General features: G+C 43.5%; 3 protein-coding genes across 6 annotated transcripts in view; 2 read left to right on the top strand and 1 right to left on the bottom strand.

Moving 5' to 3' along the window:
- Positions 1-3,555, top strand: part of MNAT1 (MNAT1 component of CDK activating kinase) — a 117,906-nt gene extending 114,351 nt beyond the window's left edge. Inside the window, exons 8-9 of one of the 2 annotated variants that reach the window (XR_014226547.1) lie at positions 2,329-2,515; positions 3,264-3,555. Coding sequence is in view for 1 of the 2 variants with exons in the window: in XM_082284488.1 (XP_082140614.1) it covers positions 2,329-2,449 (121 nt within the window). In the remaining variant the exon portion in view is untranslated. Of the gene's footprint in view, positions 1-2,328 lie in introns of both variants that reach the window. The other variant, XM_082284488.1, reaches the window with a different exon arrangement.
- Positions 3,556-5,668: 2,113 nt separating this feature from the next.
- TRMT5 (tRNA methyltransferase 5) lies at positions 5,669-11,681 on the bottom strand. Of its 3 annotated transcripts, XM_082283250.1 has the most exons (6): positions 11,646-11,681; positions 9,441-10,090; positions 9,022-9,146; positions 7,308-7,559; positions 6,905-7,149; positions 5,729-5,853 (listed from the first exon to the last, which is right to left on the bottom strand). In XM_082283250.1, exons 1-5 carry the CDS (start codon positions 11,648-11,650, stop codon positions 6,910-6,912), a joined length of 1,272 nt encoding a protein of 423 aa, XP_082139376.1. In that variant the 5' UTR covers positions 11,651-11,681; the 3' UTR covers positions 5,729-5,853; positions 6,905-6,909. The 3 variants fall into 3 exon arrangements, with proteins under 3 accessions (XP_082139374.1, XP_082139375.1, XP_082139376.1); XM_082283248.1 differs by having other exon boundaries at positions 5,669-5,853; positions 6,905-7,559; XM_082283249.1 differs by lacking the exon at positions 11,646-11,681 and adding an exon at positions 11,074-11,556 and having other exon boundaries at positions 5,669-5,853; positions 6,905-7,559.
- Positions 11,682-11,870: 189 nt separating this feature from the next.
- The window catches only part of SLC38A6 (solute carrier family 38 member 6), a 38,066-nt gene continuing 25,654 nt past the window's right edge, over positions 11,871-24,282 (top strand). The window contains exons 1-5 of the mRNA XM_082283412.1: positions 11,871-12,034; positions 12,571-12,692; positions 13,396-13,469; positions 17,532-17,584; positions 20,481-20,520. Coding sequence (XP_082139538.1) covers positions 11,882-12,034; positions 12,571-12,692; positions 13,396-13,469; positions 17,532-17,584; positions 20,481-20,520 — 442 coding nt within the window. The 5' untranslated portion in view covers positions 11,871-11,881. The remainder of the gene's footprint in view (positions 12,035-12,570; positions 12,693-13,395; positions 13,470-17,531; positions 17,585-20,480; positions 20,521-24,282) is intronic.

Genomic DNA, 24,282 nt, shown 5'->3' with positions numbered 1-24,282 from the left:
AATGGGTCAAGAGCAGTAAGTTCAGATACTTAACAAGAAAATAAAGGCCTCACTTGACAGCCAGCAGCGGGCCGTGCTTGTTTCACAGGAGTAAGGAGAATTAGGGCAGGTTGTGCAGTAGAAGTCGATGGGAGCCTTTTTGGCAATGATTTTGTATTGCTTCAGAGATCACCTCCCAATTAACTACAAGTGCTGCAGTGACTGGAAGTCAGGTTGTCTTATGAAACTAACGCTCCAATTTCAGATGTCCCAGGAAAAGGGAAACAATACACTCTGTTTTTCTCCTTTCAGTGATATGTAAGTGAGAGAAGATAAGAAAAGTAATGAGAAAGACACAACCAGCCTTTGTTAATATTGAAATGTAAAATAATCCCGTTTTCACTGGACTGTTTCATGCATGAGGGGAAAATGAAGTTGTGCAATGAAATAAATATGATAGAAGTGAAATCCAAGATGGGAATTGATTTTTACAAGACTCTCTGGTTTGGAGGGTTGAGGTAGTTTCACACCAGCGTTTTGAAGGAAATTATTTGCTGTTGTCAGTGCCCATCGTTCCTAGCTGTGGAAAGGAGCTCCTGTTTCCCACAGCAGTTTTAAAAGTCCTTTGGGAAGGATGAGATCTTCCTCTTAAAATATTAAGGGACAAGTAGCAAGAATGTTAAAAAAAAAATTAAAACCCATAAAATGTGTTCTGCCACAAACCAGGAGCTCTCTGCAAACCGCCTTCCCTTGCAAATTAAGAGATGGGACCAGCTTTCTTGCTGTGTTTGTAGATTCTTTTGGACTGAGCACTATTAAAAGGGTTTATTTTATTATTATTTTGTGCTCCCCTGCCTGTGTCTGTGCTGATGGGAACCAGTGTCTGGCAGTGAGGGCCAGACTCTCTCACAACTTGGTACAAAGCACCTCAACTCAGTCACAGGATGCAAATTCAGTCTCAGTCTCACCTTCAGCATCTCACCAAGAATGCCTCAGAGACATTGCTCATGTCTGTGCATTGTGGTTATTAGGTGCAAGAAATACAGTTTTTAAAACTGTAATTAATCATTTCTCAGTAATCTCTTTTTCTATGCTTTTATGGCATCAATGGGTATGACTGTTTATTATGTCTTACCTATAAAATCTGACCTGTTTTATATACTCTTTATGGAAACAGTGTACAGTCATAAATTAAAAGATGCAACTGTTTTGGATATTTTACTGGTGGTCCTGTATTTTCCTGCCAAAAGTGCAGCTGTTTTAGGTTTCTCGGGATAACATTATAAAAGGCTGTGTGCGTTTTGCAAGTTTATGCTTGGATTGCCAAGCCAGAGGTGGAATGACTCAACCTTCCCAGGAGCAACATGTACCAAGTGAGGAATCAAAACAGCGGCTGAAGCGTTGCTCCTGTGGAAAGCGCTTCTTGTTTATGGGGTTGTGTCTGGTGGTCGGGATTGGAGAGGGTCATCGTGCTGGTCCTGCTGGGCTGTGGGTCTGTCTATTTGATGGGGTTTTGGTGCAAAACTAGTGGAGAATCTGTCTTGTACCTCTCTCGTGGGGTGCAAGAGCTGTAGGGTTACAGTGTGGAATGAAGCCATCCTTTAACAGGAGCTCTCAGCATGTGTGGCTGGGGTGGAGCCCTTGGAAGGAGCCACGGGGAGCCAAGAGTGGCAGTGCCAGCACAGGCAGCGGGTTTGTGTTTCCACATCAACTCCTGCTTCCATGTCAACTCTTGTTTCCATGTCAACTCAACGGTCTGGGAGGTTTGGGGTACTATTAGATGGCTCTGCAAATGGGTGATGATGCTTAATTAGTGGGGAAGTTTAGGGCCTTTGTTAGCCAAAGTGATGGCAGCCTCCCACAGATCTAATTCCCAGGGTCAGTGGGCTCCAGGCACAGGTAAGCCAAGGGCAGGAAGCTCAGCCCTGTGGTCCTCAGACCAACTGGCACAGTCAACCTGGGGGAGTGTCTGGCATGAAGTGGCAGAGCTGAAACCCTCCTGTTTCTGTGGGAGTGCAGGAAAGCTGCTGGTGGTGTCCTTTTCTTGGCAGGACCGATGGGAGTGGGGAAATGAGGCATCCCCCAGAGAGAGCACAGGGAACACAAACCCCTGGGTGCCCTTAACCCTGTGCCACCTCCCGCTGTCCCAGAGCGCTGGCTGGGGCAGCCTGGTTGAAGATGCATCATTGCTTTAACTCACAGAAGTTTTATCCTGATGTGTTCAGCGGGCAGTGGGCAGCTCCATCTCCTTGCTTTTTCCAAAAGCAGCCTCAACCTCGCTGTGCTGTGAACTACAGGGGTGTTTGGTGTGTTTGCTCTGCTCCGAAATAACGCCGCTCTTTGCTGCAGGTACCTCACCCACGTTCGAGCCGCCTCTCCACAGGACCTGGCCGGGGGCTACACGTCCTCCCTGGCTTGTCACCGCGCCCTGCAGGACGCTTTCAGCGGGCTCTTCTGGCACCCCAGTTAGCCAGGGAGCGCCGGCCTGTGACCAAGGGACACCCAGCGGGGCGAGGAGCGACCCAAGCCAGCAAAGGTGGGGCAGGATTGCTGCCATCTGCACCAGCCGGGCTGCGCCTACTGCTCTGTGCACTCCTCTGGTGCAAAACCAGCTGTGTTTAAGTGTTAAAGAGAAAAAACAAACCCTGTCTGCACGAGAGCTTTGTAAAATGGTAGATACATTCTTGTGGAGGGGGAAACTCGTTAGTCATGTGGCACTTTGCTGAGGGAGGCTGAAGAAATAAGCCACATCTAATGGAAGATGTGAATAACTCAGCTGTGTACGTTTGAGGCTTAAAGAAATACACTTGTAAATTTTTTTAAAATAAAGCCAGACTTTATTAAAGTTTGTGGTTTTACTCTTATTGCAGAGTTTTATTTGCACAAGCATTTAAATGCCATTTTGATTATAACATTTAGTGTCAATATTCAAGCCTACATTTTCTTCCCATAAAACTCGTTTCCCCAGTTTAGGCAAGTGGGTTTTTCCTCCTGCCAGCTGGATGAGATGAGAAACTCTGGAAATACGCTGACACAACTCTTGTGTGGGATCCTTCCTCTGTGTGTCACTTGGTTCTTACCTTTGCCTGGAAAACAAATCCTTAGCTCAAGCTCTTTCGGCTGAGGTGCTCTAGAAGCAATCTAAGAAGCCTCAATACAAGGTGAACTCACTGAAGCAGTCAAAATTGTGGGGTTCCCTTTTGGGGTTTGTTTGTTTGTTTTGCTTTTGTATGTTTGTTTTCTCCTGTTTATCTCCATTTGCAACTTTTCTGTCATCAACTCAGGAGCTTCTTTAGGTGGAAACTTCCCTTGGCTTTGGGGATGATCCCTGCCACGTGATCTGCTACTTTTTGTATTCCTTCCTTGCTCCTCGTAATGGAACATTGACCAACTGCAGTAGAGATGGGCTTCCCATGGCAGGGTGGACTTTGCCATGAGCTGTATAAACTTCAGGAGATGGGAAGCTGCTCAGGACAGTGACCTTGGACCACGTTTTATAGGCCACCTGCTCACAGCTGTTGAATCCTGCTCTGAGGAGCACACTAGATGGATGTATTTTTTCTATGCTGTAATAAAGAGAAGAATGAGACCTACTCCAGACTTGGTGCTTTCTTATTAAAGAAAATGGGGGGACTTGGCAAAATTTCCATTGCCCTTTGAAATCCTGTTGGTTGTGCCCAGAACAGCTGCTGACAAGGAATGTTACGGAAGGCAGAGGTGAGGAAATGATCAGATCCTTCCCTCCCCTCCCCTCCTCTCCTTTCTCCCTTTTCTTCTCTCCCCTCTCCCAGGCTCACCCAGACTAGCAAAGATGCACCTCACCCATGATCTGTTTATATTCAGTTTGTAAAGCTCCAGGACATGCCCTAATGACCTAATGCATATTAACATGAAGATGCGTATTAATATTTATAATTTCAATACACTTATGAACTCGTGTGTAGCTTGACTATTATTTATTATTTAATTTCTTGTACACAGAATTGGCAACTGCACAGAAAGCTGGAAACCCCCTGGTTATGAGTGGAGTGACGTATCTGCTAAACTGGCATCTAAAGTTGTGCTGCTGGAGTAACACTTGCATTCAGTCCTTAAGGGAACAAAACTTTGACCAGCTCAAATCCTTCCCTGCTCTGGGATGCTTTAGTGAAAATCAGAGTTATGTAGTTTATAGGCTTGACCAAAAAATGATGATCAAAGCTTGGTTTCTGTTGGTGCAGTGGTGCCAAGCCCTAAATCCAGGCTCTGAGGCAATGTGGAGTCACAGGGACTTGCAGTCTGTGTCAGGCAGAGATCCCAGGGTGGCTGCATCATGCCAGAGCGGTGGAGGGCCTTATTGCTCCAGCAGTGTTTGTGGAGAGCTCTGAAGAACAGGAGCCACTTTCAGATGTTTATGGAAAGCCAGAGGGCAGCAGCTGGGGAGCAGCAGTGCTGTCAGGAAACGTGAGAGGCAGCAGAGCAGCAGCGAGGTCGGGGCAGGATCCCAGCAGCAGAGCACGCACAGGTTGGAGCCGCGGGGACTCGGTGTTAAAGGCCCGTGCAGGAACGCTCGGGCTGCAGCGCGGGCCAGGGAGGAGTCAGGATACACGGGTGAGTCATGATGGCCTCCCTGGGGATGGATAAATGTGATCCTGCAGGAGCCAGGCTGCCAGGGCTTGCTCTGAACAGCAGCTGTGCAGCCAAGGGAAGGAAAGGCCATCACATGGAGCCACGAGCAAAACAAATCCGTGGCCCTTGGCGGTGTTTGGGTGAGAACCAAACATGCAGCGGGCTGCAGGCTCAGGGCTGGAGCCACAGCAGCAGGGCCAGGAGGGTGACAGACATCTGGTTGCTGGGCGTGAGCTTGGAGCTTGGGCTGAGGGAAAATATCTGAAACTCTGAGGGCGAGCCGAGTTCTCTGGCCAAATAAACTATTTGTGGTTGACATTGCCCAACAATAGTTTGGATGGGTAAGAAAAGGAAATCAAAGGCAGAGGCTTTTTAAATCCCTGCAGAATCCAAGCAGGCAGCCAGAAAGATCATCCAGGGACTGCAGCAGGGGAGCAGGCCGAGGTGGGGAGAGCCGGGGGAGGGCAGAGGCACAAAAGCCACAGGAGGACACAGTTTCAGGAGGACAGAACTGTTTTTCAGGTGCTGGTTTCAGCCTAGAACTGAAATGCAAGCATGAACTTCTTCTGTAAATGTGCAAAAGGCATTAAAGTCTTTCTGGCTCTAACCATGGACAAACACAAAGTTAGGAGTCAACTAATCCCTAACTAAATCTTGGTGTTAAAAAGCATTTTTTACTCAAAACCTCAGGATATGGGCTATTTGGCCCTTTTGGTATCTCAGGTTAAGCTTTTGAAAGGTTACCTTGCTTACACAAGAGCTGTTTGTGCATCTGCTAACCATAATCCAATATTCTGAACCCAAAACATCTGTCACGGAGAATCCAGGGCAGGGGTTATATAAGTCACCTTTCTAGACCTGACAAGACATAAAAATCTGTTCTCCCCACAACTTGCACATCATCAAAATGCCACAGCAGAAAACTACCCCAGGCCATGCCCCTGAATTAGCACAGGGTGTGGAACAATGGAGAGCAGGGAAGTACCAAAACACATTTATTATAAAAGAGCAGAGTTTTAATTTTTTGTAGTAACAACAATTTCAGTCGATCCCACAATGAGAAGAAAAGGAGACTGCAGGAAGCAAGGCTCCCAAAGGAAAGCTGCAACTCGATGGGAACACAGGTATGCTCCCAGTAACTCAAGGGGTAAAACCTAAATATCCTTTACACAAACTCAGGTAGTCACCATAGCTCTGGTCTTCAACTCAGTAACTTCTCTTCAGAAGAATCTTGGCTGGTACACAGACGTTTCGAGGCTGGTTTTGCTGGAAAAGGTTAGAAAAAGTAAGTTATTTAATGTACAGTAAACAGACTGACCTAACCACAAGCTCTGGAACAGGGAGCTCTGTCAAGGGATTTAACAGGAAGAGATGAGAGTTAAAATAAGGATTAACAGTCACAAATGAAAATGTTACAGCAGTAATGGGGGGGTCTTTATTGAATGCCAAAGAAGTCTTTCAAAAAACCTGTAGGGAGGTGTATTTTGACCTACATTTCAGTGCCACCCAACAACAGCATAAAAGTAAGTTTCATGGAATTAAAGCTTTATAAAAACCACCTTTCCACCAGTTCATGTAACTGCAGACTGAGAGCCTTCCTCTGCCCCCTTTGTCATGTAGTGCAAAGCCCAAGATCACTGAAACCAACCAGTTTCTACAAGTACTTCAAGAACAAATGAACAACTATAAACAAAAAAAACCCCTCACAAAACAACCAAATTCAGCATTGAAGATCTCTAAGGGTATCTATGTCTCAATTATATTCACTCGGGTACAGAACCTGATTCTGCTGATGTGGTGACTCCAGACCTCACTGAGTCTGTGTCAGTGTAAGGAGAAGGTCAGAGCTGGGACCAGTCCCTTGGAAGTGCACTGATCTGGGCAAAAATGCAGCTCCAGTTCTGAAGTACTGGGCTAACAGAGACAGGTACTTGGCATTAGATCACAGAGCCACTGAGTATCCTGCACTGGAGGGCCCACAGGGATCACGGAGTCCCCATCCTCCCCCAGTGCACAACCTGAGGCATAAAGATCTGGTTTATGGCCTGTGGGGTGATCCTGTCCAGTCCACCATTTTTCTGGGGAGGCTCATGCTGGGATCAGAGGATCAGGCTGCTGTTACCAAGAATGAGGAAGCCCTGCAGCTGCTGCACACGTGCAGGCGCTTGGTCCTGCCGGCCACCTCTGCGCTCAGCGCTACATCCACACCGCTGTCACACGCCCGGAGTGGCCCATGGGGTGACCAGGTGGGACCAGCCTGAGGCAGCACAAGGTGCAGCCTAAGATCCCACTTCCTCATGGGAGTCTTGTTCCTTACCTTCATCAGGGCAGGGCCTCTTGTAGAGCACATCTGCTGGGATCTGGAAACTGAGGCACAGCATCTCCTTGTTGGGCGCCACGTTCCTGACCAGGAACGTGGAACAGCGTCCAGCCAAGGAGGTTCCCAGTGAAGCTTCCGCTCGCTCCTGAATGTCTCTGGTGGGGTTGCTGTGTTTGGAGAACCCGTAGCAGTGCACAGTGGGAAGGCCAGCAGGGCTGCAGGGCTCCCCGACCAAGAGATGCCTGAAAACATCCAGAAATTCCACAGCCAGAGCTGGCAAATTCATCACTATGTGGAAAGCGGTTTTCTGTTCTTCTTTCAGGAGCGGGAGCTCTTTGCTGAGCTCCTCCCTCACCGGCCCCCGCAGGAAGTCCCTGCCGTCCATGTTGAACACTTTTACCTTGGTGTCCACTTTGTTGAGCTTGCAGTTGTGCAGGAGCCAGGTGTAGGACTCGGGGTTGAGGTCGTTGGCGAACACGCGGCACTTTCTCCTGGCTGCTGGGATGGCGAAAGGTCCGATCCCAGCGAAGACGTCGAAGAGGACATCGCCGGGCTTCAGCAGCTCCACTATGCGGCCGTGCTCCGTGGACAGGCGCGGGTTCCAGTAGACTTTGGAAAAGTCCAGTTCATAGGCAATGTTATTTTCTTTGACCTGAAAGTCCAAAACATTTGCTTAAGCCTCTTTGTTCAAATGCCAAGCAGATTTAAGCATTATCAGTATCAAGACAACTGAAAAACCAAGGTGCCTTATCTAAAGATAACATTTACATCAGCATTGTCCCACTGGTAGCACTCATGGATCTTAAATAAACAGATCAACTAAGCAATCAAATAAACAGATCTTAAATCAACAGATCAACTCATCACAAACAGCATGTCCCCAGTGTCAATCCCAATGGCTAGCTTTATGCAGGTCTCAATCACCAGGTGGAAATAAAGCAGCAACTTAAAATGACCCTAAAAAAAACCTGAGGGTTTTCAAGAGCTTTGTGGATGGCTGACAACTCCTTTATTGAAAGCAGACCTTGGAAAGATGCCTCAAGCCCTCCTTTGTGGAGTGCACACAGTAAATAAGCGTCTGAGAATGATAGGCCCAAGAACAGGAACTGTCAGCCAAATTTAAAGCCACTGGGAGCCAGTTCTGCAGCTTGAAAAATACTGTATTTCATCTCCCAAGGTGACAGAGTCTGGAAACTGATCCAAACCCAAGCTTTGGGATGACCACTATCTTAAGAACAGACCTGAAAAGGAACAGTATTTATTCAGATGAGAATGGGATGCAAGATAATACTCTCTTTGCACCAGCATGTGGAACTGTCTGATTCCAAAGTACAGTAATGTGGGATCCACACCACCACAAGCAAGGAACACCCTGAAGCGTCTCTGCACTGCTGGGTGCAGCTCCATGGCGTGCAGGTGTGTGGTGACACCATCTGCATAATATTCAATTGTCACTGCTGCCTTGACAATCCAACTGCCTTCTCTCTGCAGGAACAGGATGTTCCATCAAGCTATTCAACCTTTTTATTTGGTAATCTCATGTTTTCTCTTTTGAAAGTATAAAGCTGCTAACAGATAAAATATTTTTGTGGAAGCAGTGGCCAAGTTTCCAGCTACAGACAAGAAACCCTATGTGAAGAACACTTGGCAGTTCCACAGTAATTACACCTGATAAATGTTGGAGCAGAGGAGACATGAGGTTTGTCTTGCTGCTGACAGGAAAGGAAAAAGGCAAAGGAAAAATGTTGCCTAAGTTGCAAAGCTGGTGAGATTGAAAACCACATTCTTGCTTTCTGTACTAGCCACTGAACAAGGCTTGGTCAAATTAGGAAACTGCGTTTTCTTACATCAAATCCACATCATTAAATCTAGGCTGTGAACTTGGAAGAATACATGTCTTCCTGATCCCTATGGCTACGTTTGCCCTTGGCAGACCAGGATCTGCCAAGGAAAGGAATTCAGAAGTAACAGCCAACCATTAGGCTCAGACAGGTGTCAGGAAGGGCACTGTGCAAAGGAATGGTCTCAGCAGCATCCCTACATCACATCTTTCCAGAAGATGCCTTTGGGTTTTAGCACATTAAATTTAAAATACCAGGGGGAAAGCCCTGTACCTTGGTTACCAGGTTGTTCTCTCCAGCAAGCACTTCCATTTCAAAATTCCTGTATGTGCTGTCAATAATACTGGTTTTATTCACGACACAGGTGATTCCTGGATTCTTGTCCATTATAACTTGGCCTGAAAGAGAGTAAGAGATAATTCTCATTAAGGGACCAGGACCTTTTAATGTTCTACAACAACAAACCTGCTGTTTACAGCTGAATTAACAAAAGTGAGTGTGTGCTGGAACATCCTCCCTCTAACGACCCAGGGCTGCAGCTGTGACCTTTCTAAGGCACACACTTCACCCTGGCCCAGGGCTCAGTGCGGTGAGAGCACCACACTGTGAGAGAACTGTGCCCCTCAGTACTTATCTCATTAACAATACACAAATGACACAAACACCTGCCTGGGAGGAGCTGTTTCACCTACCAATCAAGTGTCTGTAGGGCAGCTGGTGATCCCTGAGATTCAAATGAGCAATGTGGCCAACACGGCTGAATCCAGAGGTGACATCTTGACCTTCAGGAAGGACGGCTCGAAGGATCTCCTCTGACTTGAAATTCTCATAAGTCAGCTCCAGGTGGTACTTGGACACCTCAGGATGGACACTGAGCTGTTTCAGGACCTGTTGCTCTGACTCTCCTAATGAGAATTCTGGTATTTTATGAGGATCCAGGATAACAAACCTACTGTCCTCATCCTCTGGATCCTCCACCACCCGCTTGAGGCCGGGACGCTGCAGTACTGATTGTTTTAGGGACTTCAGCACACTACTCACAATTTCTTTCTTGACTTTAAGAGCTGGAACAACCACTGTCCTTTTGAAAGCCTCTCTGTTGAGCACTATCATCCCACGCACTCCAGGATGTGGCAAATACAGTTCTGGATTAGTTTTATCCTCCACAGTTTCAGGCATTGTGAAGAAAGTATTTTTTTTAACTACTACAAAGAGCCCAGGTATTCTGCCAGAATGTTGTGCCAATAGCATCCAAACTGCTGGAAATGATGTATTTGATGCAGCTGTCCTAAAATGATTAGTTTTCAGTAGTCTGGCACAGTATCCCAATCTCCACAAAGTCCTAGAAGAGAAATTATTCATTTTATAGACATTATGTAATCATTCCATTTAAAAGGCTGCAAATCACATGGATTTGCTGTTCTCTTTAACCAGAATTTCCATCTGTACCAAACAATCCACAATAGTTTAGTAAAGCTCTTTATTATGAAATATATACTGCAAATTTCTGTTATTTTGCAAATGTACTTTTAGACTGAAATGTTAACTGACTTCAAGTGGCGAGATAATCCCCTCCTGCCAAAAAACAATGACCTCTCTTTGTTCTAATAAATGTGATATTAATCCCAGTAAGTCAAATGGAAAGATTTCTACTGTCTTGATCCTACCGTTGGATCCCTCCTGTGTCTGGTAAAATTTGTTACCAAGCAGTCGTTGCTAGAAAACAATTATTAGCAACAGTGGTCATGATCACTCTTTGGTGATTTCTGCCTGCCATGCCCCGGTGTAAGGGGTTACAAGCTCTGTAAGATCTTTGCACCATGAGATGCATGCCAGAAAGGTCATTCATTAAATGCAATGTTCCCCAGAGGACCATTAGTAATGTCTGCTCCTGCCACTGAGCCCTGGTTCATCCATGGGATGAGAACCTGAAAAGAGGCTTTACACTTCTCTAAATGGTTTCCTCCACTAGAGACAGACCAAAAGGGCCCAATTCTCTGCCTTGCCACTGGCTGCTCCAAGGCAGGAACCAATGATGTAGCTGATGCTGGAGGCTGGCATTTCTCCTGACTTTTTGGGAAGCTTGTTTTGAGAGAGAGGCTCTGAAAGGGAACTGGTTCTCTTGCCTGCCTCCCTCAGCCTTGCCCCTCTCCAGGCTAACAACAGGCTCTGTGTTCTCTCCTTCACAAACCTGCTGTGCCCAAACTTTGGCAAAGCTGCTCCTGCTCCCATCCCCTCTCCTCCCCAAATCCCAGCTCCTCGCTGAGATTCCCTACATCTCCCAGGCAGCCCACTTCCCTAAGCCAGCGTTTTGGCAGAGCACACCTCCTTCAGAAAGACACACTGCATTCCTCACGTCTGCTGCACAGGAGAAATCCCTCATCCAGAGGCCTGAGCATCCCCGTGCTTTTCCTGGAGCGTTTTCCTGGGGATGGAAACGGGTTGCGAGATTCTCAGAATCAGAGAATCGATTAGGTTGGAAAAGACCTCTGGGATGATCCAGTCGAACTGTGGCCGAATACCACCACGGCACCGGCTGCCTCGCCCAATCTTTCCTTAAACACCTCCAGGACAGTGACGTCACCACTTTCCTGGACAATGGTTCCAATGTCTGATCACGCTTTCTGTGAAGAAATTCTTCCTAATGTCCAACCTAAGCCTCCCCTGGCGTATCTTGAGGCCGTGTCCTCTCATCCTGTCGCTTCTCGGTACTGGATTAAGCCCATAAGAGAAAGCCGCCCGCAGCGCTGGGTTTGGCTGGAGACCACGGTAACCGCCTTCCAAGGCGCCTACGGAGAAACACCATCCTTTTCCTCAACCCCACGATCCCCATTTATGCCGCTCTCCCCTCAGGGAATTCACTGCCCCCGCTCAGCGCCCCCCGCCCCCGCCCTCACCTCATGCCGGGCCCCGCGCGCAGCGCGCGCGCGTCATCGCCGCTGCGCCGGGGGGGGCGGGCCCGGGGCGGAGGCCACGCCCCCCAACGGCCCCGCCCCTCGGTGCTCCCTCAGCGGGGCGGGCGCGGGGCGCAATGGCTCCGCCCCCGCCGGGGCCACGCCCACAAAGCGGCCGCTCTCCCGCTTGGCCCCGCCCCCGGCGCTCCCCTCAGAGGCGCTCGGCGGGCGCGGGGGCGATGGCGGCGGCGCCGCCTTGGGGGTCCGGCCGGGTCCGGCCCCTTCCCACCCGCGGCTGCTACCTATCCGCCCGCGAGCGGCGGGAGGAGGACGAGGAGGAGGAGGACGACGACGGGGAAACCACCCCGCTGCTGCCGCCGCCGCTGGGCAGCGTGCGTGTGAGGGGCGGGGGGGAGGGAGCGCCCTGAGGGGGCTGCGCTGGGTGCTGGGAGAAGCTCGGGGAGCGCAGGCTCAAAGGTCGGGCGGGACCGGGCTGTGGGGGGCGGCTCCGGGCTGACAGCGCCGGGGCGGGGGGAGTCGCCTGGAGGGGGGCGAGTGAGCCTCTGGTCCCAGCAGTGCTCCTGGTGCCTTCGATTCTGTGCTTGCTGAGCGCTTGGAAGCGCTGCCATGTGCCCTCGCCCTGTTGCGAGCACGCAGGGAGAGCCTGCTCCGAGCCGTAAATCTTGCTGTGCTCGTTTGGCGCTCTGCTTTCACTGTGCTCAGAGGTTGTGGGCGGCTTGAGATGCTTACGGGGCGGCATCGCGCTGTTGTGTGTGCGCAAGGGTTTGCGTGGTTTTAGAATGAGAAACGAGATTTTAGATTAAAGGAGGAAAAGTTGTCTGTTGCCCCTCCCTTGAATTTCATTCTAGGAAAGATCAAAACACCTCTTCCACTGATTGTACTTTTTTTTTTTCTGTCCTTTTTACAGAGTTCTTCAAGTCGTGGTTCTTCCTTTGCTTTCTCAGTGTTTAACTTAATGAATGCAATCATGGGCAGTGGGATACTTGGCTTATCCTATGCCATGGCCAACACAGGGATCATGGGGTTTAGGTAAGTTTTCAGTTTTTACATGTACTCATTTTTAAAGTCGGCTTGCAGTTGTAAATGGAGCAAAACTTGATTACTAAGACTCCTGTGCAAATCTGAGGAAGAAATAAATAGCTTGTGCTTTTCAGAATTGTTGATTAAGATCTTCCCCTTTTTGATTTAGTCATGCAGATCTGACCTAACATAAATCCTGCCCAGATGTTGCATTAAATTGCCACAGGGTGGCAATTTCTTGGCCATTACTTCTGATAGATTGGTATTTTCCTTTCAAAACTCTTATCTCCTTTAGTTCCAGGAATGGGCCTTGTGGAATAGGATGGATACATGGCTGGAAACTGTACACTGGTCTGTCCTTTTGTTTGCACTTTTGCTTGTTGCAAATGCTAGTCTGTGGATAATGGGGCCAAAGTCACTGGAATTGTCCCTTTGACCATTTCCTAAGCATTGGATTCACTTCAGTGGAAGATGTATGTTTGCGTATATGTGGACACAAACTCCTATGGTTATGTCCATTTTGTAATCTATATGTCAGGGCAACTTGGCAAGTATTGGGAAGATCAGAGGCCACGTGAACCACAGTCAGCAGAGACAAGCCATAAAATGAGGAAATCTGCTAGCTTAGTTCTTGCAAAAGTAGCATTCCTAAAGCTTGAAAGTGCATTGTACTGTAAAAGTGCTTTAATTGTGAATATTTTGTGGTTTTTAGTATCTTGCTGCTGATTGTTGCCAGCCTTGCTTCTTACTCTGTGTTTCTTCTGCTCAGTATGTGCACTCAGACTGGTAAGTGAAAACAGTTTATCTAACAGTGAGCTCTGAAATATTTCCTCAGCTTTATCAGAGAGACATGACCCAGTATAAAGACTGCAGTTAACAGTGGTGTCTGATTCACTGACCTTGAAATGTTTAATGTTTTTTACAATTAATATCTGCCATTTAGAAACAGGATTTTGAGACTTTTTATGCAAAGCTAATGCCAAACTGACTGGTTTCTAGATTTAAAAATTTTTTTTCCTCAAATGCCTCTCTTGTCTTTCCAGAGAGATCCTTTATTTCTGCAGCCAAACTATTTTAGTGCTGGCTGAACCTCACTACTTCAGTGTGTGCTTTTGCTTTCAGTGAATGCTTAAGAGCAATAAAATAGCAGCCTTTCATTCTAGTAGTAGTACATATATTTTTTGTCCATGGTTTGAAATGGATAGCTTTCAGGTTTTTTAATCGTATTGGATTATTATTATCCTCGTGGTGCTTTTATAGATGCAGCTTATAGAGCTTTTTTGATGCTGAATGAGAAGTCATGTTGCAGTTCTTGGAAACTGCACTGCTTTGAGTCAGTTCAAACTGTACCTTCTAATACCTGCAGTCAAATCTGCTCAGGTTTTAATTCCTGCTTCTTTTAATTGTTACTGAAACAACTGAGTCGTTCCTTGACTTCTCCTACACAAAGATCATGTTACAGCAGCAAGTCTCCCTGCTTATTGTTTCCCTCTCATCTATTTTCCTCTCTTTTCAAAGGTGGTGGGAGAAAGCTTCTGCTTCTTTCCTCTTGGCTTTGTTTTCTTTAGCTGCCTTTGGTCTCTCAGATGGTTGCTTCCTTATTCTTCTTAGATCTGCTGCTCCTGTCCCCACCTGTTGAGTGATCTTCATACCTTCTTAAAAAACACCCCTCAGAGGTAGGGTTACTTTTATGGTTGGTGCTTGATGATTTGGGATTAAGTCTTTGGTAATTTTTTTCTCCTTTTAGCGTGCTTGTTATTAGAAAGGAATCAGAACCTGAAACACATAGCTAGAGAGATACATGAGAAGCAAAAAAAATGGGAGACTTGAGGTAATTTTAATGGCCTTTTTAACTTCTTACTTCAGGCTGAAAAGTTCTGTATTTTATGGGCACTAAGTGGTATTCAGCTGTTGTCTAGTAAAAATTATTAAAGAGATTCTTGCCAAAGAATTGTGATGAGGGGTAGAACTAAGGATTTAAGTTTATTGAGGTAAGAAGAGTTTGGATGTTACAAACTCAGAGGCCTGATATGCAAAAAGGCTTTAACTCCTCAGTTCTTGTCCAAATGCAACAGTCCACCTCAAGGAAGCATTTTTGAAATGCAGACAGCTGAAGTGACAGGATGAAGAATTTCTCTTGTCTTAAACTAATAATTAGTTATCACCTAAGGCTGACAGGTAGGACTTGCACCAGAACTATGTCTGGATAAGTTTGCTGGATTTATGACCTTTTGTGTTTTGATTTTTTTAAAAATATGAATTATTTGAGATTATGTTTCCTATAATGCCTGTCAGCTATTGAAGTCATTAAATGTTAGATAGCATTCCAAGTTTTTCCTTGGAACACTGTCTTTAAAAAGTGGGAAATACAACCTGTTGTACCTTGACAAAGTAAAATCTCTGTACGGGCTTGATTCCAAAGTAGGTAATTAAACTTCTTTAAAAAAAATTATATTAATTTGTAAACAATGTTACAGTATTAAACTTAATCCATGAAAACAAATTGGAAGGTAATCTTACCATTTTTATATTAAAAATGAGCTAGAAAAATTTAAAGGGTGGTGAAGAGGAACTGTTGAAAGTGTTTGTAAACTCTTACTTAGGAAAGAGCTGACCTATAAAACACCTTCCGAAAAGGAAGCTCAAATACTAATTCCATTTTAAACAGAGGCCAGGATTATTAAGCACAGGCATTTTAGTTGCAGTCAAAAATCAGGAAGTATCTTCAGTTACTCAGTTGTGTTGGTCTGGGCTTTGACAAAATCAAGTGATTTGTGGAGACCAAAGGCTTAGCAAAAACAATATTCCCAAGTGTCAAGTGTTGGGCTGGTGTTAGTTTAGTCAGTGTTTCTCCGGGTGTTAATTCTGTATGACCTGTGTTGTTTTGGGCTGATAAAGGCTAAGCTTCCTCTGTAAAGCAGGAATTGGGAATTTAAGTGGGATGCACTTTGAAGTTCTGTGGCTGTTTTTTTTCTTTTCGTATTATGAGTTAGTCCCAAATATTGCTGGTACTATATTTGCCAATTTCCCTTCACACTTAAAGGGGTAATTTCCACGGACTGTTAGTAACAGGATAAAAATTAAGATAATCAGGCAGAACTTATTTATCTTGATATAAATTTGGCTTAATGTTTTGCTCCATATATTCTTGAAATTACAGAAGCAATGTGATCAAGTAATAGGGCTTCCCAGTGTTCACAGGACTAAACTGATTACAGACACAGTTACTACAGAAATTATTTTAAGGTTTCATATTGCTCTTTTGGAATTGTGGGGAAAATTTCATTCTCTTTGCTGATAACTCCTCATACATGTGTGCTGTACATTTGTTACCATGTGGTAAAAACAACTTGCTCTTAAATATGTTTACTATTTTACTGATGGTTTTTTTGATGGCAGTGAAGATGGCTCTGTAAAATATTTTTTTTTCTCTTGTGATCAACTGCTTTATAAATAGAAATTAAGAAAAATACAGGGTAAAATCTAGTAAGACATTTTTTGTTTAATTATGTCTGTTAGAGATAGTCCAGGTTTATGCTGAGCACTGACTCTGGCTCATTTAATTTTGTTATTTCATTTATATTGTCATAGTGTGCTGGTACGAGTAGTAGAGCAAAATGTGAAATTTTGCCCTTGAGAAAATGAGATGAGAAAATTAATGAAGTTCTGCTGGGTTTGGTTTTTGTTTGGTTTTGTTTTGTTTTTCCCCCCTCTGGAGCACTGATCTGATTGTGTGCAGAACTTCAATGAAATAAAACCTCCTAAGCTTGGGCAAGTCTGAGGCTGCAGTCCTGCCATCTGGTCTCTGTGAGGTGCTTCTGTCTCCCATGTCTTGTGTCATTTACTTCAGTGAATGGGGCTTCACTCAGGTGTGAAGGGCTGTCCCAGCAGCTCAACTTGCAAGGCTGGGCCCTTAATTAAGATCTGACAGGAGCAGTTTTATACCAAACAGAACCAAGGCAGAGAAACCAAGAGTCGTGACAATAGAATTCTGTGGGTTTGAGATTAATTTTACCCTCTGAGGCAGTCACAGCTGTTTTATTATATCCCAAGAAAGTGAGTGGTATTTCTCAGAAAACTTTCATCTTTTTGATGCTGCTTGAGTTTCTAATAACAAAACACGGAGTAACAATGAAAGGCTTTAATATGACTGCTTCTCTCTGAGAAGGGATTGTTTTGAGTTACTGGCAATAATAGAAGTGAGCTTCAGCTAAAACCCAGCAAAATTATACAGGAAACCACAGGCTGTTTTAATGTAATTATATAAGTCGGGTGCAGGTAAGGGCAGGATTTTTGTTTCGCTTTGGGTTTTCTTTTGGGGTTTTTTAATAATAGATTTGAACCGAAGAAGGTGTTTACCTTCTTGAAAATAGATGGGGCCTAGTTCTTAAAGGCTGGAAAGATGGTGATGTTTATATCTGTAGAAAGATGAAAATGTATCCTTTTGTCATCTTAATTTAAAAAAACCTGCTCTTCTAAGGAATAACATATGGAAATATCTTGTATACAATTGTTGATGCTAATCTCATAATTCTTTACCTACAAAGAAAATCTTTGGGAGAAGGCAATTTGCCATTAATATATTACTATTATATTTTAGATATTGCAACTGCAAATACTAAATTGGGCTTCTGAAGAGTCTCTAAATGTTTGAGCATAGAGCTGTATTTTGTAGCAGGAGTACAGGTGTATATAAAAGCTATTTTGTAAACTAAAAAATACTAAGAAACATTCTTTTAATTCTGAATTTTATTAATTTAAAAAGGGGGGAAAGGCCCAAAAATAGAGCTTTCAAGCTTTTCAAGTTAGAGATATTTTAGCTTTTTTTTTTTCCTCCCTTACCAACAGCTGTCACTTCTTATGAAGACCTTGGCCTGTTTGCATTTGGATCAACTGGAAAGGTGAGTATTCATTTTTACCTGTTTTTTTTCTTGGTCTCATACTTTTGATATGCAGATGTTCTTTACATATTAAAGAGACATAAATGAAATAAGTACTGAAATTACTGACACTCTAGTATGCTGAAAGATCTGTTACATCCTGAAGCTTTTCACTTGGTTTCAGTTCGTGTGTCTGCTCTGTGGAAGTCCAACTTCAGTTAAATTGGCACTCCTTAAATGCAAGATTTTGTGCTGCTTTCCTGTCAGAGTGTTCATGTTAAGTTGCTTGCACAAATCTGCTCACTGGCATTGTTGTCAGGTTGGCTCAAGGCTCAGATTTCATACAGTCCTACCTCTGTTGTAAAAATGTTAAGAGACAGGTAAGGGATTGATTTGGTGTTACATTGTCAGCATTTAATAGGGATCTAAGATAAGGGATGGCTTTTCATGTTATTTCCACAATAGGAACAATTAAGAGTACCTTTAATGCATGTTATTTATTTCCTTTTGTTTAATAAGCTCTTCACTTGAATGTTTCTTGCTTTTTTTATCTCATGATTTAAAAAAACCCAAAAAACCAAACCCACAAAGAAAAGAAACTAAAAAAAGCCACCATCAAGCTAACCATTTCTGGTATAAGAGTAATCAGAATGTTAGCTATGATTTTTTTGTAGTGTGCACTGAATCTTTTTCCTAACAGTGATGCTATGCAGTGATAGTGGGTGCACAGGAAATGCTGAAACACTGTCTGTGAATACTGCACATTTAATGTTATGAATTCTGTGTTCTGTGTTCCAGTTACACCTTATTGAAAGCAGGTTTTTACCACACACAAGTGTGATTTTAATATTTTGCTGAAACAGTGCAAATTTTTAAAAATTAGTTTGGCTTAACAAGCTAGAGACTGTTGTCTTAAGTCTTAATGTCACTGAGAATTAAACCTGAGCTATCAGGTGTTTGTAAGGCTTCCATTAGCATTAATAAGCAGATGAGTGTAGTCTGAGGATCAATATTTACTGATCAAATTAAGAAGTGATCGACCTCAAGAGATAATAAGCCTTGATAAAAACAAGGTATAAGATACAGTTACTTCTTACAGGAGCTGTTCTGTAGACATTAACCATAAGCCATTACTTGAAAAAGTAATAGAAATTTAGAGCCTAAGGTGAAACTAAAATGTGGCTTACTCTGCCTTTGTCCTGAAGCAGGGCTGAGCATTTATAAACCATTCTTGGCAGATGTTTGTCTAAACTGTTATTTAAAGGCTTAAGTGAAGGAGATTTCACAGCTTCACATTGTAGTCAAAATGTGGTTTGTTTTTTTTCAGTTCTTCTTAATGTACTTTTTCATAATTTTCAATTTAAGTAATCTGTGCTGAAAATTATCTGGCCTTTTATTTTCAGTGTGCATGGAGAGCACTGGAATATTTCTAGGTTGGGAAGCTGTTCTTTCGATAAAAAAATCAAAGCTCACCGAGCTTTCCTGGTGAACTGATGTTTTCTGGAACAGTCGCCTTTGTCTTTTGAAGCATCTTTGATATTTATACACTTTTCTTAAAACTTGCCTGCAAAGCAGGCTTTGCTGCTTCTGACTGTGTTATCTCAGACTGTTTTCTCTTTGCAGTCCAGTAACTCTGAAGTCATGTGTTTGAGATCTGCTTCCTGAATGCCTTGCTTTTAACTGATCTTGTTGATTTTTAGGCTTTTCTACTTCACCACAACCGTTCTGAATTCTCATCTGTCCCTGAGCACTTCTCACTTCAGTCAGGCACAGATGACATTTTGTTTTTGCTTTTTCTCTGCAGTAGTACTTCTCCCTCACACATAGGGGATGATACAGCCAGGCTTGTGGAGAACTTTGCTTGAACTGGCAGCTTAGTTTGCCAGTAAACTATTGGTTAACTACTCTTGAAGTAATTACTCAACCTGGTGGTTTCCTTTCAAATGTATTTTTCTGAGATTTATAAGAATGGAAATTTTCTGCTGTTGGAAGATTGCTGATTCTCCCTTTCCAAAGGTGGGAACTGTTTGTTTCCATCTCTGGCAAATTCCAAGATATCATATTTTTTTATTTCCTTCCCTTGGTGACTATTGAACTGACTTTGAATTAATTTAAAATCTGAAGTGATTTTTTTCAAAAAACCAAATTTGTACTTCTTTTCAGTACTGTAGCTTAATTTTTTTCCAAGTTGACTTAATGACAGCACTCATTTAGGAATGTCCTATATCAAGAAGAGCAGTGGGTAGAAAGAAAAGGGAACCTGATGATCATGGTATTTTAGAACTGAACTCAAAAGAAAACATTGGAAAAACTTTATAGCCACTTTTAGGGTTTCTTTTTTCAGTTGGAAGTCAATTTTTTTTTGATTCACACAAGTATCTTAATAGCCTGTGATCACTTTTGCTTCCATATCAGTCCAGTATGAATAATCACAAGTGCTAAAGAAAAGTCCATCTGGTTTGCAAGTTTAAAAATACAATGACACTCCTGACAGCTAAAGATACTCAAGAGTAAGGAAGTACACTTGAGCTTTTACAAATCTCTGCTGTCTGTCTTTTCAGAGGTAAATTATCATTTTCATTTGTACTCACCTGATATCAGTTAGAATGCACTTATGTTTTTAGTGATTTAAAAACCTTATCTTCTGCAGAACAAATTTCATGGTATAATTACTCTTGCTTTGTCTCAGAATAAAAATGTGATATTTTCAGGCAGAATTTTTTCTCCCATATTAATTTTAGATTGTGCTGGTTTCCATGTGTTAAACTCCTCATAAGGAGAAGATCCTCTTCCTTTCAGGGCTAGTTACCACTGCTACATCTGGTGTGTTTAAGATGATACACATGTGGTTTATGCCTGCTATAGACATATGATTTTAGTTATCCTTACCCTTTCTAAAGAAGTCTATTTTTTATAGGTCCTTGTTGCAACTACAATAATTATCCAGAATATTGGAGGTAAGAGACTTCATATGCTCAATATTAACTGTGTGACAGGCTTCAAAGCTCCACTAACACCAAAGGCAATAATTAAAGTATTTTTAAGAAACTGATTAAAAGAACAGAAAACTCAAGGGAAAGGCTTTTGTGATCATGCTAAGCAGAAGGGCTGTAGTTGTGGGATAGATGGGGGAATTCTGGGGGCTGGGTTGTCTGCCTGTTGCTGCATCCCAGGATGTGGAGCACATCCATTAGAGCTGCACTGCTCGTTGGAAGGGGCTCAGGAAGCAGCATCTCCTCTCTGCTGTTCTGTACATTTGTATCTGGTAGCTGCATTTTATCAGATCATGTGTTTTGGGTTTTGCTGTTGGAACCTGCTTATGCATTTTAGTGATTTGTGTAGCAAGTAATGTTTACTTAGCCGTGATGTTTCATATGTTCTGCGTTAATGGGAGCTTTCTTTTTGTTAGCTCAATAACTTGTTTTTTTGGGGGAGTTGTTTATCTTCCTGACTTACATCGTATGGGCTGTCCACTTACACTGTTCATATTTTGTCTTCCTTGGTGCATGGCAAAATAAGATAACACTCCCTGTCTGTGTCCTTAAAACTCTTACCCAGGTATGCTCACAGTCACTATGTATTTAGAAATTATTTGTTTGAAAGTAGACAGAACAATTTTAAGTCTAATAGAACAATTATAATTTTTTTTTTTGTCGTAGATGTTTTGGATGCTTTCTTTTAAATGAGGGAATTATCTGAAAGCTCCCTCATCTGTCCCCTACCACCAAGAACGATACCCATGTTCACATACATCAACAGAAGGAAACAGCTCCAGTGCTGTTCTTCTTTCCTTTAAGATTACCTGCCAAGTCCAGACAATTCAATGATTGCTCTTTTTTGTCCCTGTGTAGACACCTAGAACTAGACCAAGTAACTGTGCTTTCATGGTAAACTTGGAATATTTTCTTATACTAAAAGTTCCAATATAATAAAAGCTGCCCAATTGAGATGGCTATAAAAATCCAAGCATTAGTTTTAGGCAGGAGTGACCATAGCAATTCCAAGATGAAGGACTATTTATTCATACAGGTTTTAGAGGATGTTCTGTAGCAATGAACGAATCTTTTAATTTCCTTTTCCGTTTGAGTGGACCTCTAAATAAACAGTACAAGAGAAGGAGGGATACACAGAGCAGGTTGCAGAGATTCTGGGATCATGTAAAAGACTCTGTTGTCAAAGGAAATCTGACTCTCATTTCTTCCTCATCACAGTTCATAACCTTTTCTGGGCCATTCTTAATAAAATTCAGCTCAGTAACTCTAGAGCCCCAGAGTGGTGCATGCTGGATGCTGCAGTCCAAGTCAGCCCCATGTCAGGAAGCAGCTCTGAACGTGACTGTACTGCAGGCTGACAGGCTCTTAAAAAAAAAAAGAGATGAAGAGTTCTCTTCACTTTTCACACAGCCTTGACTCTTAAAGAACTGCATGGAAAGAAAAGAATTTTTCTTGTCTTTCTGGTCCTTCTGCAGGTTTTAAATGGGAGTGGTGAAACTGTGGAGTGTAGTTTGTCCTGAATGAGATCCATGCTGGGATTAAGTGTAAAACCTGGGCTCTGCCTGTCGTGCTGGTTTGTAATGTTCCCTTCTTTTTGTTTTTCTGTCTGGCTGAAGGAACCAGTAACACGGTGCCTGTTGGGCAGACATCCAGACTCTGTCAACATCTTTGATTTCAGAGTAAGGCTAAAAATAAAATTGTTTTCTGTTACCTCTTCCATCATCAGACCTGGGCACGTTGCATCATACAGTATTTTATTTCAGAAGTGATTAGAGAGCATGAGATAATGAAAGATGGCTTGTGATTAAGCAACTTTATAACAGGGTTATTGTCACTATCTGCATCTAGTCTGGGCTTTTTTTAAAGTTTGCTCTGATCCCTTCTAAAAATAGTCTTAAGTGCTGAAGTAATTTACATTAATTTGTGGTGGAGAGAGTGTTTTAGTAATCATTTTAATAGTTATGCTTTCCAATTGGTCATCTTTGGTTTTTTTTAAAAGAAAGCTTAATGTGCAAATTTGAATTTGACGTTCTAATTGCATACAGTTAGGGATTTGTGTAGACAGGGGAATTGACTTTTTCTATTACCAAGATACCCGCGGGGAAAAAAAAACCAAAACATTTTTGTACAGCTGCAGGAAAGCACTGATTGGTCAAATTTGGAAATTAAAAGGCTAAAAAAATTGATTTCAAGTACATTGTAATTTTAGCATGCATCTCTAACATGAGCGTTCAACTTTTCCTGCAGATTTTTAGTCGTCCCTTGGAAAGCATTTAATTAATCCAAGTAACATAAATACCAAAATCCTTTAAAGTAACGAGATTAACTAAGGATGCACCAGGATAATGAATTAACTTTTCAATATCCAAATGTAAATTAAAGTCATTTTCATACCATTGCTCAAAAGACGTTACAGAATATCTAGAGCTTAGAGTGATTAAACTTGGAGAACATTTGCCTTGCCTTCCTTATAATCAGTATGTTCTTGTTCTTGCAATATAGGTACTTGTTAATGTAGGAAAATCAAGGGTGGAGTGGGATAGCCAGTGCTATTACTTTTTACATTCCCTTTCTCAGTATTTTGATCCAATCCAGCAGCCCTTTAAATGTAAAAAACCAGTGCTTAGTTTCACGCGAGCTGCCTTGTTCCTGAAAGGGCTGGTTGGTGTGTGTGGGTGCAAAGTGCATGTGATGAAGAAGGGAACTGTCAAATTGCACTGCCAGGCTGCTGAAGTTTCTTCATCTGCTCCTCCCAGCCCTTTCCTGTCACCCACATCTTTCCCTGGAGTGATCTTCCCGATGTCCATTTCTCACCTGCTGTGCAGAAGAGGATCTTGAAGGGTTCCAGATTGTCAGGTGCCCTCAAAGAAGGGAGAGGGTCCTTGGGGAGTTGTAGACCTGGAGGCACACAGGGAGAGAGGGAGGCTCCTATCGGCAATGCTGAGTTCCATGGCTCTGCTGGCTCCTCATGTCATCCTTCCCAGGAGCAACTGCAGTTGGATGGAGTCCCTGCTATTGTTTAATGGTGGTGTGCTTCTAGGAAGTGATGGATGAGGCACAGCAGGCCCAATCTGTGGCTGGGAATCCCACAGCCTGTCTCCCTCCCCTGCCAGGGAAGTTTTGTGAGCTTCCTAGGTGCTTTCTGAAGCAGGGGAGGAAGAAGGAAGGAAGGAGTACAGCAATTTCTCTTCTAGAATTGTCCCCTCTGTGGATGTGACTGAAAAGGACAGTCTGCAGCTGTGTGCCCAAGAGAAAATCTTTAGGACTCCTAAAGCATGCGTAATAAAGTTAGAGAAGGGCTGATTTTTAGCAAGGCTAGTGGAAAAATGGAGACAAACACAATAAAGTATTGCACAAGAGCAGCTCTCAGCCCGTTGCCAGCACTAACAAATCCCCAGCGCTGAGGTCTAGCAGGAAGCATGCGGAGCTTTCCAGCATGCTTCCCAGGGCTGGGGCTGCCATCAGCTGAAGGTCACTGCTGGCTGAGATACGGCTGAGCCCACAGGGGCTGGTGCCTGTGACACACACAAACATCAGTCCAAGCTGCTGAGGAGTTGAATTATTTAAAATTTGTTAGCAGTGAGCTTAAGTGCTGCAGTGGAACCTGCGGTACCACCATGTAGCTTAGGTGGTCTCTGTGAGGCATTTTTGCAATACTTTTTTTTTTTTTTGAGTTTCTTCAGATAACCTGCCTTGGCTTGTACCCAGGTGGCCATTGCAGCTATT

This window comes from Coloeus monedula, assembly GCF_965178545.1.
Source record: "Coloeus monedula genome assembly, chromosome: 6".
NCBI lineage: Eukaryota > Metazoa > Chordata > Aves > Passeriformes > Corvidae > Coloeus > Coloeus monedula.
Note: the sequence above shows the minus strand (reverse complement) of the source record. Positions and strands in the feature narration are given on the sequence as shown.

Bases quoted from the DNA above. Each gene is read 5' to 3' on its own strand.
- TRMT5 (XM_082283248.1), bottom strand. The intron at 9,147-9,440 runs GTAGGTGAAACA...ACTCTCTTTCAG, and splicing joins GCCCTACAGACACTTGATTG to GCCAAGTTATAATGGACAAG. The intron at 5,854-6,904 runs GTAAGGAACAAG...AACCTTTTCCAG, and splicing joins GAGGCCCTGCCCTGATGAAG to CAAAACCAGCCTCGAAACGT.